At 42.6% G+C, this 16,837-nt stretch overlaps 1 protein-coding gene across 17 annotated transcripts in view; it reads right to left on the bottom strand.

Annotated features, from left to right (window-relative positions):
- Unc-104 (kinesin family member unc-104) overlaps nucleotides 1–16,837 on the bottom strand; it is a 35,319-nt gene that overhangs the window by 13,901 nt on the left and 4,581 nt on the right. For 13 of the 17 annotated variants that reach the window (XM_076815780.1, XM_076815772.1, XM_076815779.1 and 10 more), the window contains exons 2-9: nucleotides 5,233–5,405; nucleotides 4,643–4,725; nucleotides 4,118–4,196; nucleotides 3,284–3,629; nucleotides 2,921–3,176; nucleotides 2,252–2,409; nucleotides 1,779–1,918; nucleotides 1,276–1,314 (exon numbers count right to left, since the gene is read on the bottom strand). In XM_076815780.1, coding sequence (XP_076671895.1) covers nucleotides 1,276–1,314; nucleotides 1,779–1,918; nucleotides 2,252–2,409; nucleotides 2,921–3,176; nucleotides 3,284–3,629; nucleotides 4,118–4,196; nucleotides 4,643–4,725; nucleotides 5,233–5,332 — 1,201 coding nt within the window. In that variant the 5' untranslated portion in view covers nucleotides 5,333–5,405. Of the gene's footprint in view, nucleotides 1–1,275; nucleotides 1,315–1,778; nucleotides 1,919–2,251; nucleotides 2,410–2,920; nucleotides 3,177–3,283; nucleotides 3,630–4,117; nucleotides 4,197–4,642; nucleotides 4,726–5,232; nucleotides 5,406–11,042; nucleotides 11,405–16,837 lie in introns of those variants that run through there. The other 4 variants (XM_076815782.1, XM_076815783.1, XM_076815773.1 and 1 more) reach the window with 2 other exon arrangements.

Below are 16,837 nucleotides of genomic sequence, written 5' to 3' on the forward strand. Positions count from 1 at the left end.
CAACAATAGAGCTCGAGATACCGAAGTTAACATACATGTATGTCCAAGTTTCGCGAACACATAACTTTCAGTAAGCCAGTGATGTCCTACGATTTCTATATTTGTACAAATTAAGCGTAGCGGCTCAATCAAATGTTATTACTGGAATCAGATGTTGGTAAAAATTCCTTCTATGTAATTCTAATCAATGGTGCTCGCATCATAGCATCCGAAATGCGTTTGGATTGTCCGCTGTCGAGTGCCATGCAATAGTTTCAGGTTTTAGGCCAGTTTAAGGGGACAAAGTGATGGGTCTAAGTGGATAATAAGCGAGGCAAACAACACGTGTTTACTGGAAAGGATTTTCGACAAAACAGAGAAGCTATAAAGCCTGAATTCATTTGAGAGCACTTGATGTGAAATGAATTATGTCTATATCTGTTGGAAAATTTTCCGCGACGCTAACAGAACTTACTAGATGGTGATCTCGATCTTGATCAGATTAATCCACTGATTATGGAATCACTATATTCTATCAAGTACGAAAGTTTTCGTTTCATGTACTTGCAAAGTACTTCGTATTATTTAACTGGCTCCAAAATTCACTTATAGGTATTTAATCGTTTTGAGATACACGCTGCTATTCTTTCCTCCAAACTTGCACAGTCTGAGTACTGTGAAATTAAACGTGTCCCTCCCTAGACATTTCACTTCAAAGACAATCATCTTACTTTTCTGTGAGCTGTTGATCAAGATCGAGTTCTATCTAGCTCAGACCGATGATTCGTTTTTGTCGATTGGAACAATTAGTAAGGACCGTGGTTTTAATCATTCGTTCCGCAAGTGACTGTTTGGTAAAAGATAAGAGCCATGACCCATCAGGAACTCTGTCACAATTTGTCAGTCTTGATAGGACATATAACAGAAATATCACTACAGCGGAGATGCTACTTGACGCGTCGTTCCACTTTCGTCTCCTTTCAAATAGGAGACACCCATATAAAAGCTGCTAATTATGCCGCCTACAACAGGAAGGGAACAATGTTCATTAGGCGTTGGCTATCGCAGCTGATACGCTTGTGTGTATCAAAAGTAAAAACAGAATGCGATTCGCGCGAAGCAAATGTAAAGAATTGCCGGGGGAATCGACAAAAACACAGATGATAGGCATTAATGCACTTGGCCGTGAGATATAAGCGGACGTTTAAAAAGAGAGAACAGGCACAAAAGAATGATCGATTGCCTGGCTTTGAACAGAATTTATCGCTGTGTGTGGATTGTCGTGATTTTACTTACTAGATTCTTTCTTTTCATATGTGACTTTGCCATCTGGCCCTACGTCAAGCATAAGGGAAACAAAGAAAAATAATGTACTATGTAAATGGTGGCTTGCCTATCGCGCGCTACTTCTCTTACGTTTCGCTTTTAATTTCATTTTATTTTTTCTTATCGTTCTTTGCCCTTAAACCGTGGAATAACATTTTATAATAATAGTGCTTCCATTTCTCCCTTTCCCATGTACGTATCGCAACGAATCATGTTTCTTTTTCTTTCAATAAAGGGGGAATGATTTGAAAGGAAGTTCTTACTGGCTGGGGGAGCAATAAGTACAGTGAACAATCTTAAATACAATCTCTTCCCTGATCGAATATATAACCACGCCATATCTTTGGTTTAATAATCCCATCAGATTTCTAATGCATCGCTTCGAGTTGAAATGAGGCGCACTATGCGCGCATGGAAAGGAAGAGCAAAACTCTGAAATTGAACCGAATTGTACGGGGGGGAAGCTGGCTCACCTTCTTGCACGTCTATACCCTCTTGTTTGAGGAGTTCCCGCAACTTCTGAATTTCTTCCTTCAGCTCTCTGATGAGCTTCGCGTTGGCGTCCTCGTTAACCACGGCCTTGCAGACTATTTGCTTCGCTCTGTCCGCGTATCTGTGACCAAAAGCAGCAAAAGGATTTGTTTAGCGCGACTCGGAGTTGAACCGTACCTGTACCCTTTATTTATCAGATCCACTGGCGGAAATAGGGACTTTCTCGGAACAAATATCGCAGTGACGTGTATTCAGAGAAAGTTTCTAATTCAAGGAAGCTTTAACGCCAGAGATTCTTGGAAGTTTATGAACGACATATATAAACGAACGGCGACTACGCCTGACTTATTCAGGTCATCGTGTAAGTTTCTACGAAACCTGCATGCATTAGGGGAGCCAATTAATGAGCACAGAGACGAAGGAGTACAGTTACAGAGGCAACGGATAAATATACCGTAAAGTGGATAGGGTCTCGTCGTAATTGATGTCCGCAGGACTCACTGCCGCGATCATCGCTGTTTTCGAGTTCCCGCCCAGGTTCTCTCGCAACAGCCACGTCAGAACTGAATCCCTGTAGGGGATGAAATCAGCCTTCTTCTTCTTCTTCGTCGCCTAAGTGAATCACAATAAGCAGACTCGAGTTATTAGCGCCATTACACTTTCCGGGGGAGACGAATACACAAGAACGATATTAAAAGTTTACGTTAAAGCAGCTTTACTAAAACATTTACAAGTTACATCTCTCATGTAGATAAGCAGAACGCTTTAGACTGAACAAAGGGGATAAAGATTTAAGAACTTACCGCCTAATAAGCCACGGTGAAATCGGGCAGCAAAATAGACAGAAGACACGGATTACGTTAATGTAAACTTTAGGCAATATCTGGGCAGATTTGGAACGTTAAACGTTGCGTAACTTTTGTACAGCGCAACGGTGTATTATCTAACGCGAGCACGAACGATCAGAGAGCACGCAAGTATGTCGTACGGAACAGATTGTCCGATTTGAGAAGGAATCCGGCCTTTGACGCGCGGTACAGGATTAATAGGGAAACGTTCAGAACCGTGTAGAGTTAGTTGAACCACAAAATGTACATTCTTTTAAAGAAAGAGATTTACTTACAATTTCTGCTAGGGCACTGATCACCTTTCCGAGGGTCGTCAAGCTTTTATTGATATTGGCACCCTCTTTTAACCTCGTGCCCTTCGCCCCAGTAGAATCGGCCCTCTCCGAGCCCGCCAAATCGACCAGCGAGATTTTGCTGACCTTTTCTGTCACCAGACCAGTTGCTGAGTCTTGTTTCTGCTGTGTGAAGAAAATTGTGAATACGGCGTGGGATCTGCTCGACGTCTCGTTCATGTTTGTAGCTGCCACGGTTCTGAAACGGAAGACACGAACGATACGATTTAATTACAGCTTCTTTACGAATTATGTAAGCTGATGCCTTTCGTTTCAAACTGAAAATTGTCCCGAATGTTTGCACACCTCGCCTTGTTGCCCTCGTCTATGAGATCGTGGATGTCCTCGTAAGACATCACCGCTAATTTCGACAGATCCTCCACGTATGGCCCAAGAAGAGGATGTTCCCGCACACGGAGGTTCCCTTTGTTCTTGGGGTTTAAGAGGTCTCGCACCCTCTCGCAGTAGATCTCCATGTAACTGACTTCCACCGAGTATTTCAAGCACTCGCTTGAATTGCGGCTGATTTTCCTGAACAGGTCCTTGCAAATTTGGGGTATGATCCCCTCTTGACCGTCTTCCTGCTTGCCCATCATGGTGTACGATTTACCAGCGCCAGTCTGCCCGTACGCGAATATACACACGTTGTACCCTGCGTGCAAAGAAAATCAAGGACGTAGCGATAAACAGCTCTCAACGTCGAGTCGTTCATTGAATTCATTTGAAATTTCCAAAATTCGCCCGACTCCTCCAAGGGCGATCTTCGAGCATTCAACATGGCGGCGCCTGCGAAGATTTCGCCCCACCCATCCTACGCCCCTTTGGAAAGCAAGCGACTTTTATGTAACCCACTTTCCCCCAGAAATGTTTAATATTCTCCCCCTATCTCTGTCCACGACCCCCACCCACATGTCACGAATACGTGCCAAGAATAGCATGAGAATTCGAACACCCGATTCCTGCCCGGACGGTATGCGAACATGTGTGCCGAGTCCCAAATGTAGGTAAATTCCGCGGCTCGCAAGAATCTCGGAACCCCTCCGTCCATAGTATTCGACAGGGAGATCGATCGCCCAAGGATTTCTTTGCGAAACGGTGGATCTTCCATTCCTTTTCCCTTCTTCTCTCGAGACTGCTCACCTTCGAAAGCGTGCTGCAACATCTCTTCGCCGATATCCTTGTAGACCATCAATTGCGTAGAGTAATTTAAGTCGTTCGGCTGCGGGAAATACAGAGGCCATTGGTTATCTCCATTATACAGAAATAGGTTGCCGGGAGGGGGGCATTAATGTGCAATTCTTGCTCTGCCAGCTCGTACGATTCTAAATTTACTGATATAATCGATTCAGATGAATAACTGAGGCTCGAGTATTATGATTGTAGGTTCCTGCGCGCGGTAGGTGAAATCGATTAGCGGCCCCACAGATTCGGTTACCCGTTCGAAGGTAATTCATGGGGAACAAAGAACTCAAGGACCAACAGGCCGTAAAGCGGCACGTTAAGCTCGGCTTAATGGCAACTCGCATCGATCCCTGACCTTAACTAACTTGATACAGATCTATACATTCATTCTGTACTCCATCTTCGAGCGGCACACGCGCGCGATTCGACTTCTTTTAATTGCCCTGGCGTACGAAAGAAATCCATTTAACCGTTGCTACTCACGTCCATGGAAAAATAGGAATAATCGTAGTTGAAGCTCTTCACTGCGTCTTTGGTGCCCGGTGGTGCTTTCGGGTTCATTATCGCTGCAACACGCAAACACAGGAATCAGTAATCGGAGAAATCAAGAGCGGTACCACCCTCCTAGACTAATTTATTTCCAGCTACTTAAATATTCTTTTTATCAAAACGCGTTTCACTACGAGCTAACAAATTTTACGTATAAACTTCAAACTACTTAATAATTATTTAGTATTTTTTTTTAAATAAATTCTTATCGCGATAAACTTATTATCTGGTATTTATATACTAAACTGATCAGGAACGTAGTTCCTTGACGGTAATTCGAATCACAAACCCCCAAGTTGCTCGTTTAAAATTGATTCCCAAATTCTAGGAACTTAAACCATCTCGCGGGTGGAAGCAGAAGGTGGAATTTAATTCTCGTTCGGGGGTGGTCCGGTTTTAATTAAAACACGAGTCGGGCACAAGCCACGAGGGGCGAATAAAAGAAAAATGAAAGGAGGAAAGAAGGAGATGCTCAAGTGAACATTCGTGAAAGGGTGACAACGGGCAGAATTAATTATACTTACAAGTGGTGTTGCCGGTCATTTCGATAATGCATTGCGCCTCGCGGGAGATCTCCCGATTGTTGAAGGGCCGTACCCTCACCGCCACCTTTACCGACGACATCTTCCCTCTGTTTTTAATTCAACGTCAGGTCACGACGGCGGCGGTGCTGGCGATAGACTTTTACCTCGTTTCTCTGCAAGCAATCAGAGGGAAATGGCATCGTTAACGGTAGCAGGCAACACAGGGCGACGCGGTCCACGTCTCCTCCCTACATTCAGTCGCACATCCCTCGGGATTAATTTCAACAATCGTATAATCCCGCAACAATTTCATCCGGCGAAGCCGTTCCACCGTTATGTGTCTCGCGAAGAAGAATCGTGCAGCATCTTCGTCGCAATTCCCCAACAAAACGACTAACGATGCACCAATTATTATGTATGCACTCGGATACATTCCTTGGGGTGTAGGGTCATTCTTCGACTACAGACAATGGGGACATCTTAATATATAGGTAAGTAAAGCAGAAAGCTTATATTTTTGTGCGTTTCTCTGTCGCCTATAAACTTCCGGAAGGTAAACTCTGAGGCAGAGATGGGGAAAAAATTGTTTGAAATAAAAATTTGTGTACGGAATGGCTGATCCAGATGAATGTGATTACTTTCACCCCGAAAAATAAAAAATTAAATCAAATAATTTTATGTTAAATTTAATTGAAAAGTAAAGATTAGGCAAATATTTTTATGTAAATTATATTAAGACTTAATTGGAGGTTTAAAAATTAAATAATTTTATGTTAAATCCAAATGGTGAAAGCTAGCAAAGCTAGTGTAGAAATAAATGTGCAACCTATTTTTTAAAGAACAGTGACAATGTGTAAGGTGGAAGTAGTTTTACTGACTGACAAGGGAACATCCCAAATCCGAAAATTCAAAAAATTCTGAAACTGTGAATATGTAGGGAATTTCCTCCTGATTACAACGCAATTTTTGTTTGCTTCAAAAATTCACTCTAAGGGGCCCCTAATTGACCCCTGAAAATCCGGTTATTTTCCAATCTTGTGTTATAACTCATGAAGTGTAAAATAATTTAATTAATTTGTCTTGAAACTTTTTTTCTATCTCTTACAGTTCCCGAGTTATAACAGAAAATCGGAAAATAGCCGAATTTTCAGGGGCTAATTTCACCCCCTCCGAGTGAATTTCGGCAGCAAACAAAAATCGTGTTGTAACCAGGAGGAAATCCCCTACATATTCACAAAGTTTCAGAATTTTTTGAATTTTCGGGTTCGTAATCTTCCCTTGTGAGAACCAGAAACTAGAAGAACCCCCTTCGTTTATGATCCCCTGAGATATTGGCCTAACATCCTGGAGATTAATAAAGTTCCCGTAACAGGTTCCATAGAATTTCACGGTGTATTTCGCCAGGGGATGATCGAATCTCGGTGAGTTCCGTGGCGCCGTCAATTACTCGGCCAATGGGAGTAACTGGTGCATGGAACCGGCGTATAAGATCGATATGCACGCCGACAAAAGGTTCGTCGATCGGGGTGAGAATAATTATCCGTCCACTCGCGGAACAATCGATGGGCGGGCCAATAAACACCCGTCGAATCGACGCGCGAACAAAAGGAGCATACGGATCGCCGTGTCCCCGTGAATACGATTAACTTTTGCGTCTCCTCGATGTGGAATGAGTCATGGGGAGCACGCCCGTTCACGAGACACGGTTCCATCGAAAATTTTACTCACACTTCAAAAATAAAAATTTCTCCCACGCCTAAATAGTTCTCGAGATATTCCAGAAAATATGTTTTCAACCCCCAACTTTGGGGGCTGTTTTCACCCCTTCAGCATGGTCGATTACCGATAAGGAAAGATACGTGCCAAATATTTCTCACAATTCTGCAAATCCGCAGTCTCGGCAAAAGTTCCCTTGTAAGATCGTGATGCCAGCTGCATATTGATCTCTACTACTGGAGATGTGTCGCGTCAATTCCAGGCTCTACTCCTTTCTGTTGAAAACTTCATCAGACTTTCAATAATATGACGATTAATCTTAATATACAAAGCAGAAAGTGTTTGTGTGTTTGTCTGTCGCTTAAAAACTTTCGAACAGTAAACTCTGGGGTCACGAAATATGTCCTAGCTCATTATACCTAGCTAATCCAGACTAATATGACTATTTTCTAAAAAAAATAAATAAATAAATAATTTTATTTTATAAAATCAGAATCTAAATTTCATAACCGAGTAGTAAAGCTAGTTAATAATAGACAGAAGGTGGATTTATAAGTTTCGTGAAAACACTTTAAGGATGTTAATAAAAAAATTCAAATTCAAAAAATCATTAATATAGTACAACATTGTATATACATTTCCGTGGTTGAAAGAAAATAGAAATGATTATCCTAGTGACCAAATTTTTCCCAACAACTGCACCGTTTCAGCGGTTATCTTCAACCCTAGATCATTACTGCGGCGCTATATCGCGAACTCTTAGCTTTCGTCGTTTAATAAATAACTTCCATAAATAATTGCGCTGATCCAGTCAGATAATAGTGGAAATACGTCCGAAGGAATTCGATCGCCGGGCGAAGAAATATTTTTAGATATCGTACGCATCAAGTATTCGTCCTATAGACTGTCTGATCAATGGCTGACTTGTTCCACTGCAAGCCCATCGGCGTCCTCTCTCGCGCTCCTCTCTACACATTCAGCCACAGGGAACGGCACGTATCGGCTGTAAAATTAGTTCTCGAGATCGTTACAACCTACGCGGCTGTGAAATCCCTTCGCCCGTTCGACTTTCCGCGAAAGGGTTGTGTAACGTTTATCCTTGAAAACGCGCGCGATTACCGAGCATGCTCTTTATCGCGCGGCAATTAAGTTCGAACATAAATAGCAGATAATTTTGAAAGTTTGCGAGGATGTCGTACCTTTATCCATCTATTATTATAATTAATTATACTGTAATAGCTAGCAAGGAGTTAACGGCCTGCAATATCCTGTCGAGGAATATCTTCGGGTTCTTAGATTCGTTTCAGAGTACTGTTGCGAGTAAACCTTCCTGAAAAGCACTGTCGCAGGCGGAGCAAGTCGTTGAATCACTGTCGAAGGATCGATAAGTTCCATTCAGAGGAGGGAAGCTCTGGAAGCTGATTCTAACAATACTGTCTCCTCTGTAATTGAATATTCCTTCGAGGAGGACTCGATACAACATGGCACCACCGACAGTAATTATTACCTCTCGACCCTATTTTCACCGTTTGAATATCGAAGGGAGGCAGGCATCAAATCAAAAGGTATATATTTGCGCTGCCTTCGTCAACTTTTAAAACACTCGTCCCTCGTAATTACCTGGATTCAACTGGAGCTCTTTCAAACGCGCGTAATGAAGACAGTCTTTTGCAACTTGGCCCCCTAAACTCCCCATAAACTTCTGCTCGCCACTATAAAAAAAACTGTGGTCTTTGAAATACCGTTTCAGAAGGTGGCAATGCCAGAAATAATTAAACACGGGCTACAGGTTGGAGCAAATTAATTATTATAACTCTGCAAATATAACTCTGTTTAGCTCCAATTGCACCCTTGAATAATGTAGCCCTGATTTAGGAATGAGTACACTTTGTCTCCTGGTTTTGGGGTGTGGTAGTCTCTATTTACACCCTTCTAACGATCTTATGTAATATAAATTATAGGGTTTCGGTAATCTGTGCTGTTTCTGTGAAGCGAGAAGGGAAGGTGATTCGAAAGGAGCTCCGACGAGTTGGGTACCAACAAATATTAATTACAACTCCACAGAATAATAGAAAAAAACAAGATTTCATCTTGACGTGAACAGTGGTTTCTCACGACCGCGAGAATATTAAATTTAAAATTCTAAATTTATTCTAACACACGTTCCTCTAAGGAGAGAAGAGCTGTGCTCTGGAGCTTAGATTCTCACCAGAAAGTAGAGCAAGAGAATGTTGTTTGTAGGCGCAGATGGGGGGTTACGAACACTGTTTATCAAGCGTAAATACGGTAATTGAGCGGGGAGAAATAATAGCTGATAGTCGATGCGTGTATCCTTGGCACGGGAATGACGGTATCATTGCTATCGGTGCAATCGATAGTCCCAGCTAACAATAAGAGTCACGGACCGCAACTGGCATGCCGTCTGACTACGCACTGACACGAATCACTTGGAGAGTCCGCGCGAGTACGCTGCTAATCTACTTACATTAACGAGCCACGATTGAAATCGCTGTAATTATGTACCAGACAGTTACGCGATCACGTTGTTCCTATCGACCGCGCCTGTATCTCATAGAACATCGTTACTACCCGAACGTAGTAATTTAAATATACTTTTAACTTAAATTTAGAGTCCTGAATTTTTAAGGGCCACCTATTCATGTCCCCTCGCGCTAACTAAACTACACACATCTTCGCACCGCTCCATCCACAGAGTAACCCAGACTTCTTAAGTCCCCCCTCTTTCTTCTTTAAAAAAAAATGGCTACTGCTAAATATTTCCACATCGCACAAGACGAACTACGCACGCAAGTCTAAATCAACGACGATGTCTTCTCAAACAATATTCGCCCGAGCTGGTGATTTCTCGAATCCTTCAACGCCCACTTTAAAAGAGAAAATCGTTATCTGTTGTATATAGGGCGGACGCATCGAGAATACGCGATGCAGGGACGTGCATCGCTCTGAACATTTCGCTTCGGTACAATCGAGCTACTATGTCCCCGTATGCCTCGCATAATTACCAGGAAATATCGATTCCAGTGAAATCGATCCACGAATTAATCCTCGGTGCATTATCACATAAAAAGTCTCCTCTCCTGGTTCCACGAAGATGCTACAGTTCCGAGAAGAAGCTTGACAGTGATCTATGTAAATACAGTGGTTAATCAGAAGAGAATCTAAAGCTCAGATTTTGCAACGCCTGCATACTTAACCTGAACGGCTTCAAATATTATGTTGGCAACGGTAGCCTATTCTGTGGCGACCTTCAAGTGTATGCGATATAAATTCAAACATATGATTCCATCCAATGGAACCGTGCCGATTTTCGTTATCGTTCGCGGCAGGAACTCTCTCCCGACCGATGCTGTGCATACAATTTCGAAGCAGCGCTGGGGCAACGGAACGTTGCAATTTTACAAAAACATTCACCGCTGCGCGTGTACGGGGATGAACGTGAAAACATCGCCGCCGCGCAATCGATAACGGGGGAGTACGACTTTCACGGCGACTCCGGTCAACGAAATTCCGTATCACCGTTTAGCCGACGCTCGGATCACCTCTAACTCGATCATCTGGGATCGATCCGAGCTGGATCGACGTGGCGGCGTGTGTTCCAATTGGATTAACGTCGTTCCCCGCCCTTCGACATCCGGATTCATGTATGAACACGCTCCTCTGCTGCCCCTCGACGCCAACATCTCGAAAGGAACCGATGACTCACAGCGATCCATACCTTTCAGTCCAGATGCATGCCCGTTCTATTCCCGCGACGACGATTCCCCAGAAAAACTGCCGCATCGCCTCGTCTCTGAACGCGCGCGTAGCGCACAAAATGTCGCCCGTTAAAACGTCTCGGAGACAGTCAACAACGAGCGACTGGCCTGTGCATCCAACGAACGTATCCCCGTCGTCGCAGACGCGAAAACACCGCTGACACCGCGTAATCGATACCGACAGGGGGGCTCTCGCGGTGTACGTGTAACGAGCACTCCGAGGCGAACGTAAGAAAGAAGCACATAACCGTACCTGTACGTTGCGTTTCGCTATCGATCCGCGGCGCTGGAACGGGAGAAGCATTGTTGCAGTCTTACCTTCGGCTCGGACTCGAGCTGGTCTCGGGTTTCACGAGTGGCACGGAAGAACGGTGACAGTGGTCGATGGCGGACGCGACACTTGGCGCGTCAGCGTTGCAGTTGCAAGAAACAACCACTCGGCGGGCGTCGCTATGTCGTCGCACTTGCGATTCCTCGACGATTCCCGAATCTCTTAAGGGACACGTACGCGGGCATTATAGTGCATCCGTGTTCCCACGTATCGCTCACGGCCGAGCGTGTACGCGCGCGCACACCTCTCTCACACACACATATGCACACGATAGGCGCGAACCACCCTGCCCGGAGAGAGAAGACGCGGCTCACTGCGACACGTCCGTGCCGCGGTCGGTTGTCGAGTGACTGCAAACGACCGGGAGAGCCGAGGCGCCTGCGCGCATATCCCCGTTTGCGCCGTCCATTAGCCGATGGCCGAGTTAACGCGCAGGCGCCATCTGGCGGTCACCTGGTAATTACTACCGTGCACACACATCGCACAGACCGGATGTTCCTCGAACTCGACCCCGTCTAATTCGAATTCATCCCCGCGGATGATTTTACTACTCGCGTCTCCGGGTGAATTCCAATTTCTTTTTCTTTTGTATATATATATATATATTTCGAACAGTTTAAATCGACATTTAATTTAAAATCGTGGGATTTAAGTAGATTTGATTTTAAAATTCAAGCGTCCTAAATCAGGCGTAATTAGATTAATACTTTTGACCAATTTGTTCGCAGGCATTTTGCCTCCTGCGATTCTTTTAAATCTGTAAGCTCGAGTTAGTAGATTACGGTTTCTGTCCGCTTTTATGAAGGATTGCAAGTATACCGAATTTAATGTTCCTTTATGAATCCATGTTAGGTAAATGTCTTTTGTCTATTGCCCTGGGGATATACACCTATAAATAATTCGTTCCCTTCTTTCATACCAGTAATTGTTTATTAGAAGCTGTAAGCAAGTATAACAAGAAAAGGCAGCTACGTAATAATCCCAATTATAGCTATCGATTAGAAATCTATTTCGAGCCACATTTGTGGTGTACTTGACCATTTTATAAATGAGTTCCCTTCCAGGATTTCGCACAAGTAACGCTACGTATCGATCGGGATCCCTTCGATTTCTCCGCGCTTATCCTGCTTTCGCCCGGTGGCGAAGCACTCGGGCTTTCGCCCTTTTCGTAGGCGTGCAACCCGCTGCGATCCGAGACGCAATTACGTAAAACGGCACCGTGGCGCCGCAAGGCGATTTATAAATTCAGACTCGTGCTCCGTTGACACCACAACCGTATCAATCGCGAATCAGCGATATTCGTCGCCCGGTCGTGTTCGAATTAGCTAGCACTGTCGTAAGAGGGAGGATTCGATCGATTTCGCGCAACGTCCGATTGAGCAGCCGTAATCGTTTTATGGGAATCATTAAACCAGGCTTCGCCGACTTCCTTTCGCCGTTAAACGCGAGTCAACTGCGTGGCCGTTGCGACGGGCTGATCAAATAAACCTGGAGCGGGACTTAATGGTCGGGCGAATCGTTGACCAGCGCTACTTGATTCAAGCGGAGCTCCAAGTCGCAGGCTGTTTTTCTCGAGCAACCATCGATCACTCGACATTTCCGCGACCTCCGAGGGCTGCCACCTACGTGTCTCGCGAGCTTTTTGGGATAAAGCCGCTGATATTATCGGTGAATTCAATCAAACTGCAAAAGGCAGATCTTTGCAGCGAGCGACGCCGGGTAAACGCCGTGGGCCATTTTCCCGAGAACGTCCTCGACGTCCTAGCGGGAATTTTTTATTCCCCCGGTTTATCGAGTGGTCTGGCCGTAAAAAGTATCCAGATAATCGTACCCCGAGCGTAAAACGTCGCAGGGAAACGCGAATCGAATTTTTGTCGTCGCCGCTGCACGTGCTCTAGAAATAATTCGCCTGCATATTCGAAACACGTATTTGAGTGTAAATTTTTTCTCTTTCTTTCACGCGCCTCGATGGAACGCTTCTGGTCGGGGAAAATAGAAGAATTAAAATACAGTAGAGCCTAAATAAAAACAGTAATCCTTGGGGTTAATATGTGAAGGGTAATGGGGGAAACGAGGAATGTCCATTTTTCGTCACTTTGCGGTTTATAGGATATTTTCTTAGGGGTGGCAAGTGGGGCCACAGAACTGCTGAGTCGCAAAAGGTGGTCAAGTTCAAATAGCCCCGTAAGATAAAGTTAAATATTTGGTATAGGTAGGTGGGGTGCACTGTTTTTGGCCATGTGCATGATTATCTTATTTTTAAACTGCTTGCAGATCATTATTACGTGGAGAATTTCGTATCATAAATATTTTGTTTAGTGTACCGCCAGAAATATAAGGTTACATTTATTGCTTGCACGGGGAAATATTGTATATTTTAAGAAGTGACCGAAAAAATTAGTACAATAAGGGGAATGTCCCAATTTCTGCTCATGTCCCCATTTCTGCTCATTTCGTATTTTTCTTATTATTATATCGCTATTTTTTATGAGCAGAAATACGGACATTTGAAGGATTATATATTTAATTACAAATTACTAATAGTTAAACATCTTGAAATATTTTTCTTATATAGTTTTTGAATTGGTTGATTTATTATTAAAGAATTAATCAATTAAGCTGCAAATTTTCATCACAAACAAATTTTATACACCTTCTTTATGACGAGGTACCTCTTAAATCAGCAGAAATACGGACATTTGGAGGATTATATATTTAATTACAAATTACTAATAGTTAAACATCTTGAAATATTTTTCTTAAATAGTTTTTGAATTGGTTGATTTATTATTAAAGAATTAATCAATTAAGCTGCAAATTTTCATCACAAAGAAATTTTGTACACCTTCTTTATGACGAGTTACCTCTTAAATCAGCAGAAATACGGACACTTAGAGCATTATATATTTAATTACAAATTACTAATAGTTAAACATCTTGAAATATTTTTCTTAAATAGTTTTTGAATTGGTTGGTTTATTATTAAAGAATTAATCAATTAAGCTGCAAATTTTCATCACAAAGAAATTTTTTACACCTTCTTTATGACGAGTTACCTCTTAAATGAGCAGAAATTGGGAAATTCACCTTACCTTAAAATTGCCACAAATGGTGCATCTACCCTACTGGTTAAAAACGGGAAATGTTCACTTTGCACAGAAACAAAATACGAAATGTCCCCACTCCTTGCCTAACAAGGGAACACCCCGAACCTGAAAATTCGAAAAATTCTGAAACTTTGTGAATATGCAGGGAATTTCCTCCTGATTACAACGCAATTTTTGTTTGATGCTAAAAATTCACTCTAAGGGGCCCCTAATTGACCCCTGAAAAATCCGGTTATTTTCCGATCTTCTGTTATAACTCGCGAACTATAAAATAATTTCTTTACCAAATGACAGATCTAATTAAAAGAAGTAACTTTTGTCTTGAAACTTTTTCCCCATCTCTTACAGTTCGCGAGTTATAACAGAAAATCGGGAAGCAGCTGAATTTTCAGGGGTTAATTTCACCCACCTCGAGTGAATTTGGGCAGCGAATAAAAATCGCGTTGTAATCAGGAGGAATCCCCCCACATATTCGCAAGGTTTCAGAATTTTTCGTGATCTTTCCTTGCAAGTATAAGCTGAAAGCTTCTGTCGTCGAGGTAAAAGAAGAAATTATTTAAGTAGAAAACTATATAAGAAATTGAACGCTGCTTCTTTACTGATGAACTAAATTATTAAAACTTAATTTTCTCGGCAAAGCTGTTTCGCGACATTCCTTGTTTCTTCCCCTTGCCCTCCGCGTACTAAATTATCTATCAGGCAATTGGGATTCGGTGGTCCCACGATGTCCATTCAATCTGAACCCAAAATATATCGAATCGCATCGATCATATTACAGAGTCCAGGAATGAAATGTCTGTACAGAAAGTACCCATGAATTGGCCGCCCCTATCCCATCAGCAGACTTCCCAAGGAGATGAATTACATTGAAACACAATACCTGCTCGATACGTATTTATCCGTTCGAGTTGCTGGCAGATTTCTATCCGATCGTTTGTTACATAAAAATCAATCCCTAAGAACGAAGGAGATAGAAGGGTTGGGGGGAGGAACGAAGGTCGCGCACCCACCCCCTATTAGTAAACCTATCTAATATCTGTTTATACAACAGATTGCCGCGAGGGTGCCAAACAGAATCCGTTACTTCCAATTACAGAGTTTCAACAAAATCCCTTTTTCTTAGAGAATTTATAGAGAATTCTTATGGCGGCTAGTGGGTCTAGTTTAATAGTAGTAAATTTCTCTAAAATTCATTTCACACCCTACATGCCTGTGTGTGTCTGTACGTGCATACACCATAGGAAAGTTTCCGAGAAGAGGGTGACGCGCACCGATGACGTCAGAATGCGTAAGTGTCGTTAACACCCTAAACCCACGCTTTCATAAAACGTAGGTCTGACGTATGGAAGGGTGCTTCAATAACGCGTGGCACCGTATTGTACGTATGTTTCAACCTTGGGAACAATCTCTAGAAGAACAGTGTCCAGCGACGTAGTTCGTGGGCGCGGAGGCGCCTCTGTTTTCACGCAAGATGACCGATAAGAGGCGTTTCTGCTGATAATAAATTGGATTTCGTATTCGTCGAAGATTGCATTCGATTGGCGAGCCAGATACGTTCTCCTGACAACTGTCTCTCGCGTTATTTGCTTAAGGGGTTATGCCTACCTGCAAGGTCTGAAAACACAAGTATTTTCGGGATTTTTTTTCAGACACTCGAAGACTTTTTTTTTAAATAAACCTTCATGTATTCGAAAGTGTACATGTTAAACTACTTGTGGTAATTTTTGCGATGGAAAATATACACAAATAAAAAAAAAAATTAGCGATCTCTCGGCAGCGATTTTTTTTGTCAGTAGTTTGGCGGTGAACATTCTAATTCTTACCTGGTTCATCTGAAATAAAAAATTCGCGGGAATTTAGTTAGTATATTGGATAATCTTGTCCTTAATCGTTTAATATCCCAAGATATTAATTTGCTACAAAATGGCAACTTCTCATACCAAAAGTATCGATTTTCACCACAGAATCGCGCTCATGTTTCATAATTTTCCATCTGTAAAATAACAACTACCCAACGGAAACGAAAGACCCACGATTAAGGACAAGCTAATCTAATATACTGACTAAATTTGGTCGAATTTTTTATTTCTGATGAAGCAGGTCGTAGCTATAGTGATCACCGTAATAAAAAAAGCGCTGTCGGGAGATCGCTTATAATTCCATTATTTATTTAGTTATCGCATTGCAAAAAAAACTACAAGAACTTTAAAATATATACTTTCGAATATACCACCGTTAATTTAAAAAAAAAGTCTTCAAATTGAAGAAAAAAAATCCCGAATATACTTGCGTTTTCAGACCTTGCAGGTAGGCATAACCCCTTAATTCTCCCTGTTTTCTTTTCGCTCCTCGTTTATCAGCAGTACTCGTTCTAGTTAACGTCGAAACGATATCGTTCAACGCGGCACTCCGCATTCGGTACTGCGCGAAAAATCGCGATGTTTGTTCCATTCGTGATATTTGATGGATTCCATCCCCTATTCCCCTGAAGCATTTCTAGTCTCCATTCTTTCGATGGACTTTAATGACACTGCGAGGTGCTGCCTACTTGGAACCGAGAGCCACGGAGATATTGAAAAGGAAAAGTGTAGCTCTTATTTAAAAGGAGGAAGCATGAGCCAAATTTGTATCGCTTCAAATTCGATCGATCCAGATAGAATGGAAGTACTAGGTAC

The sequence above is a fragment of the Andrena cerasifolii genome, chromosome 6 (assembly GCF_050908995.1).
Source record: "Andrena cerasifolii isolate SP2316 chromosome 6, iyAndCera1_principal, whole genome shotgun sequence".
In the NCBI taxonomy this organism is placed as follows: domain Eukaryota; kingdom Metazoa; phylum Arthropoda; class Insecta; order Hymenoptera; family Andrenidae; genus Andrena; species Andrena cerasifolii.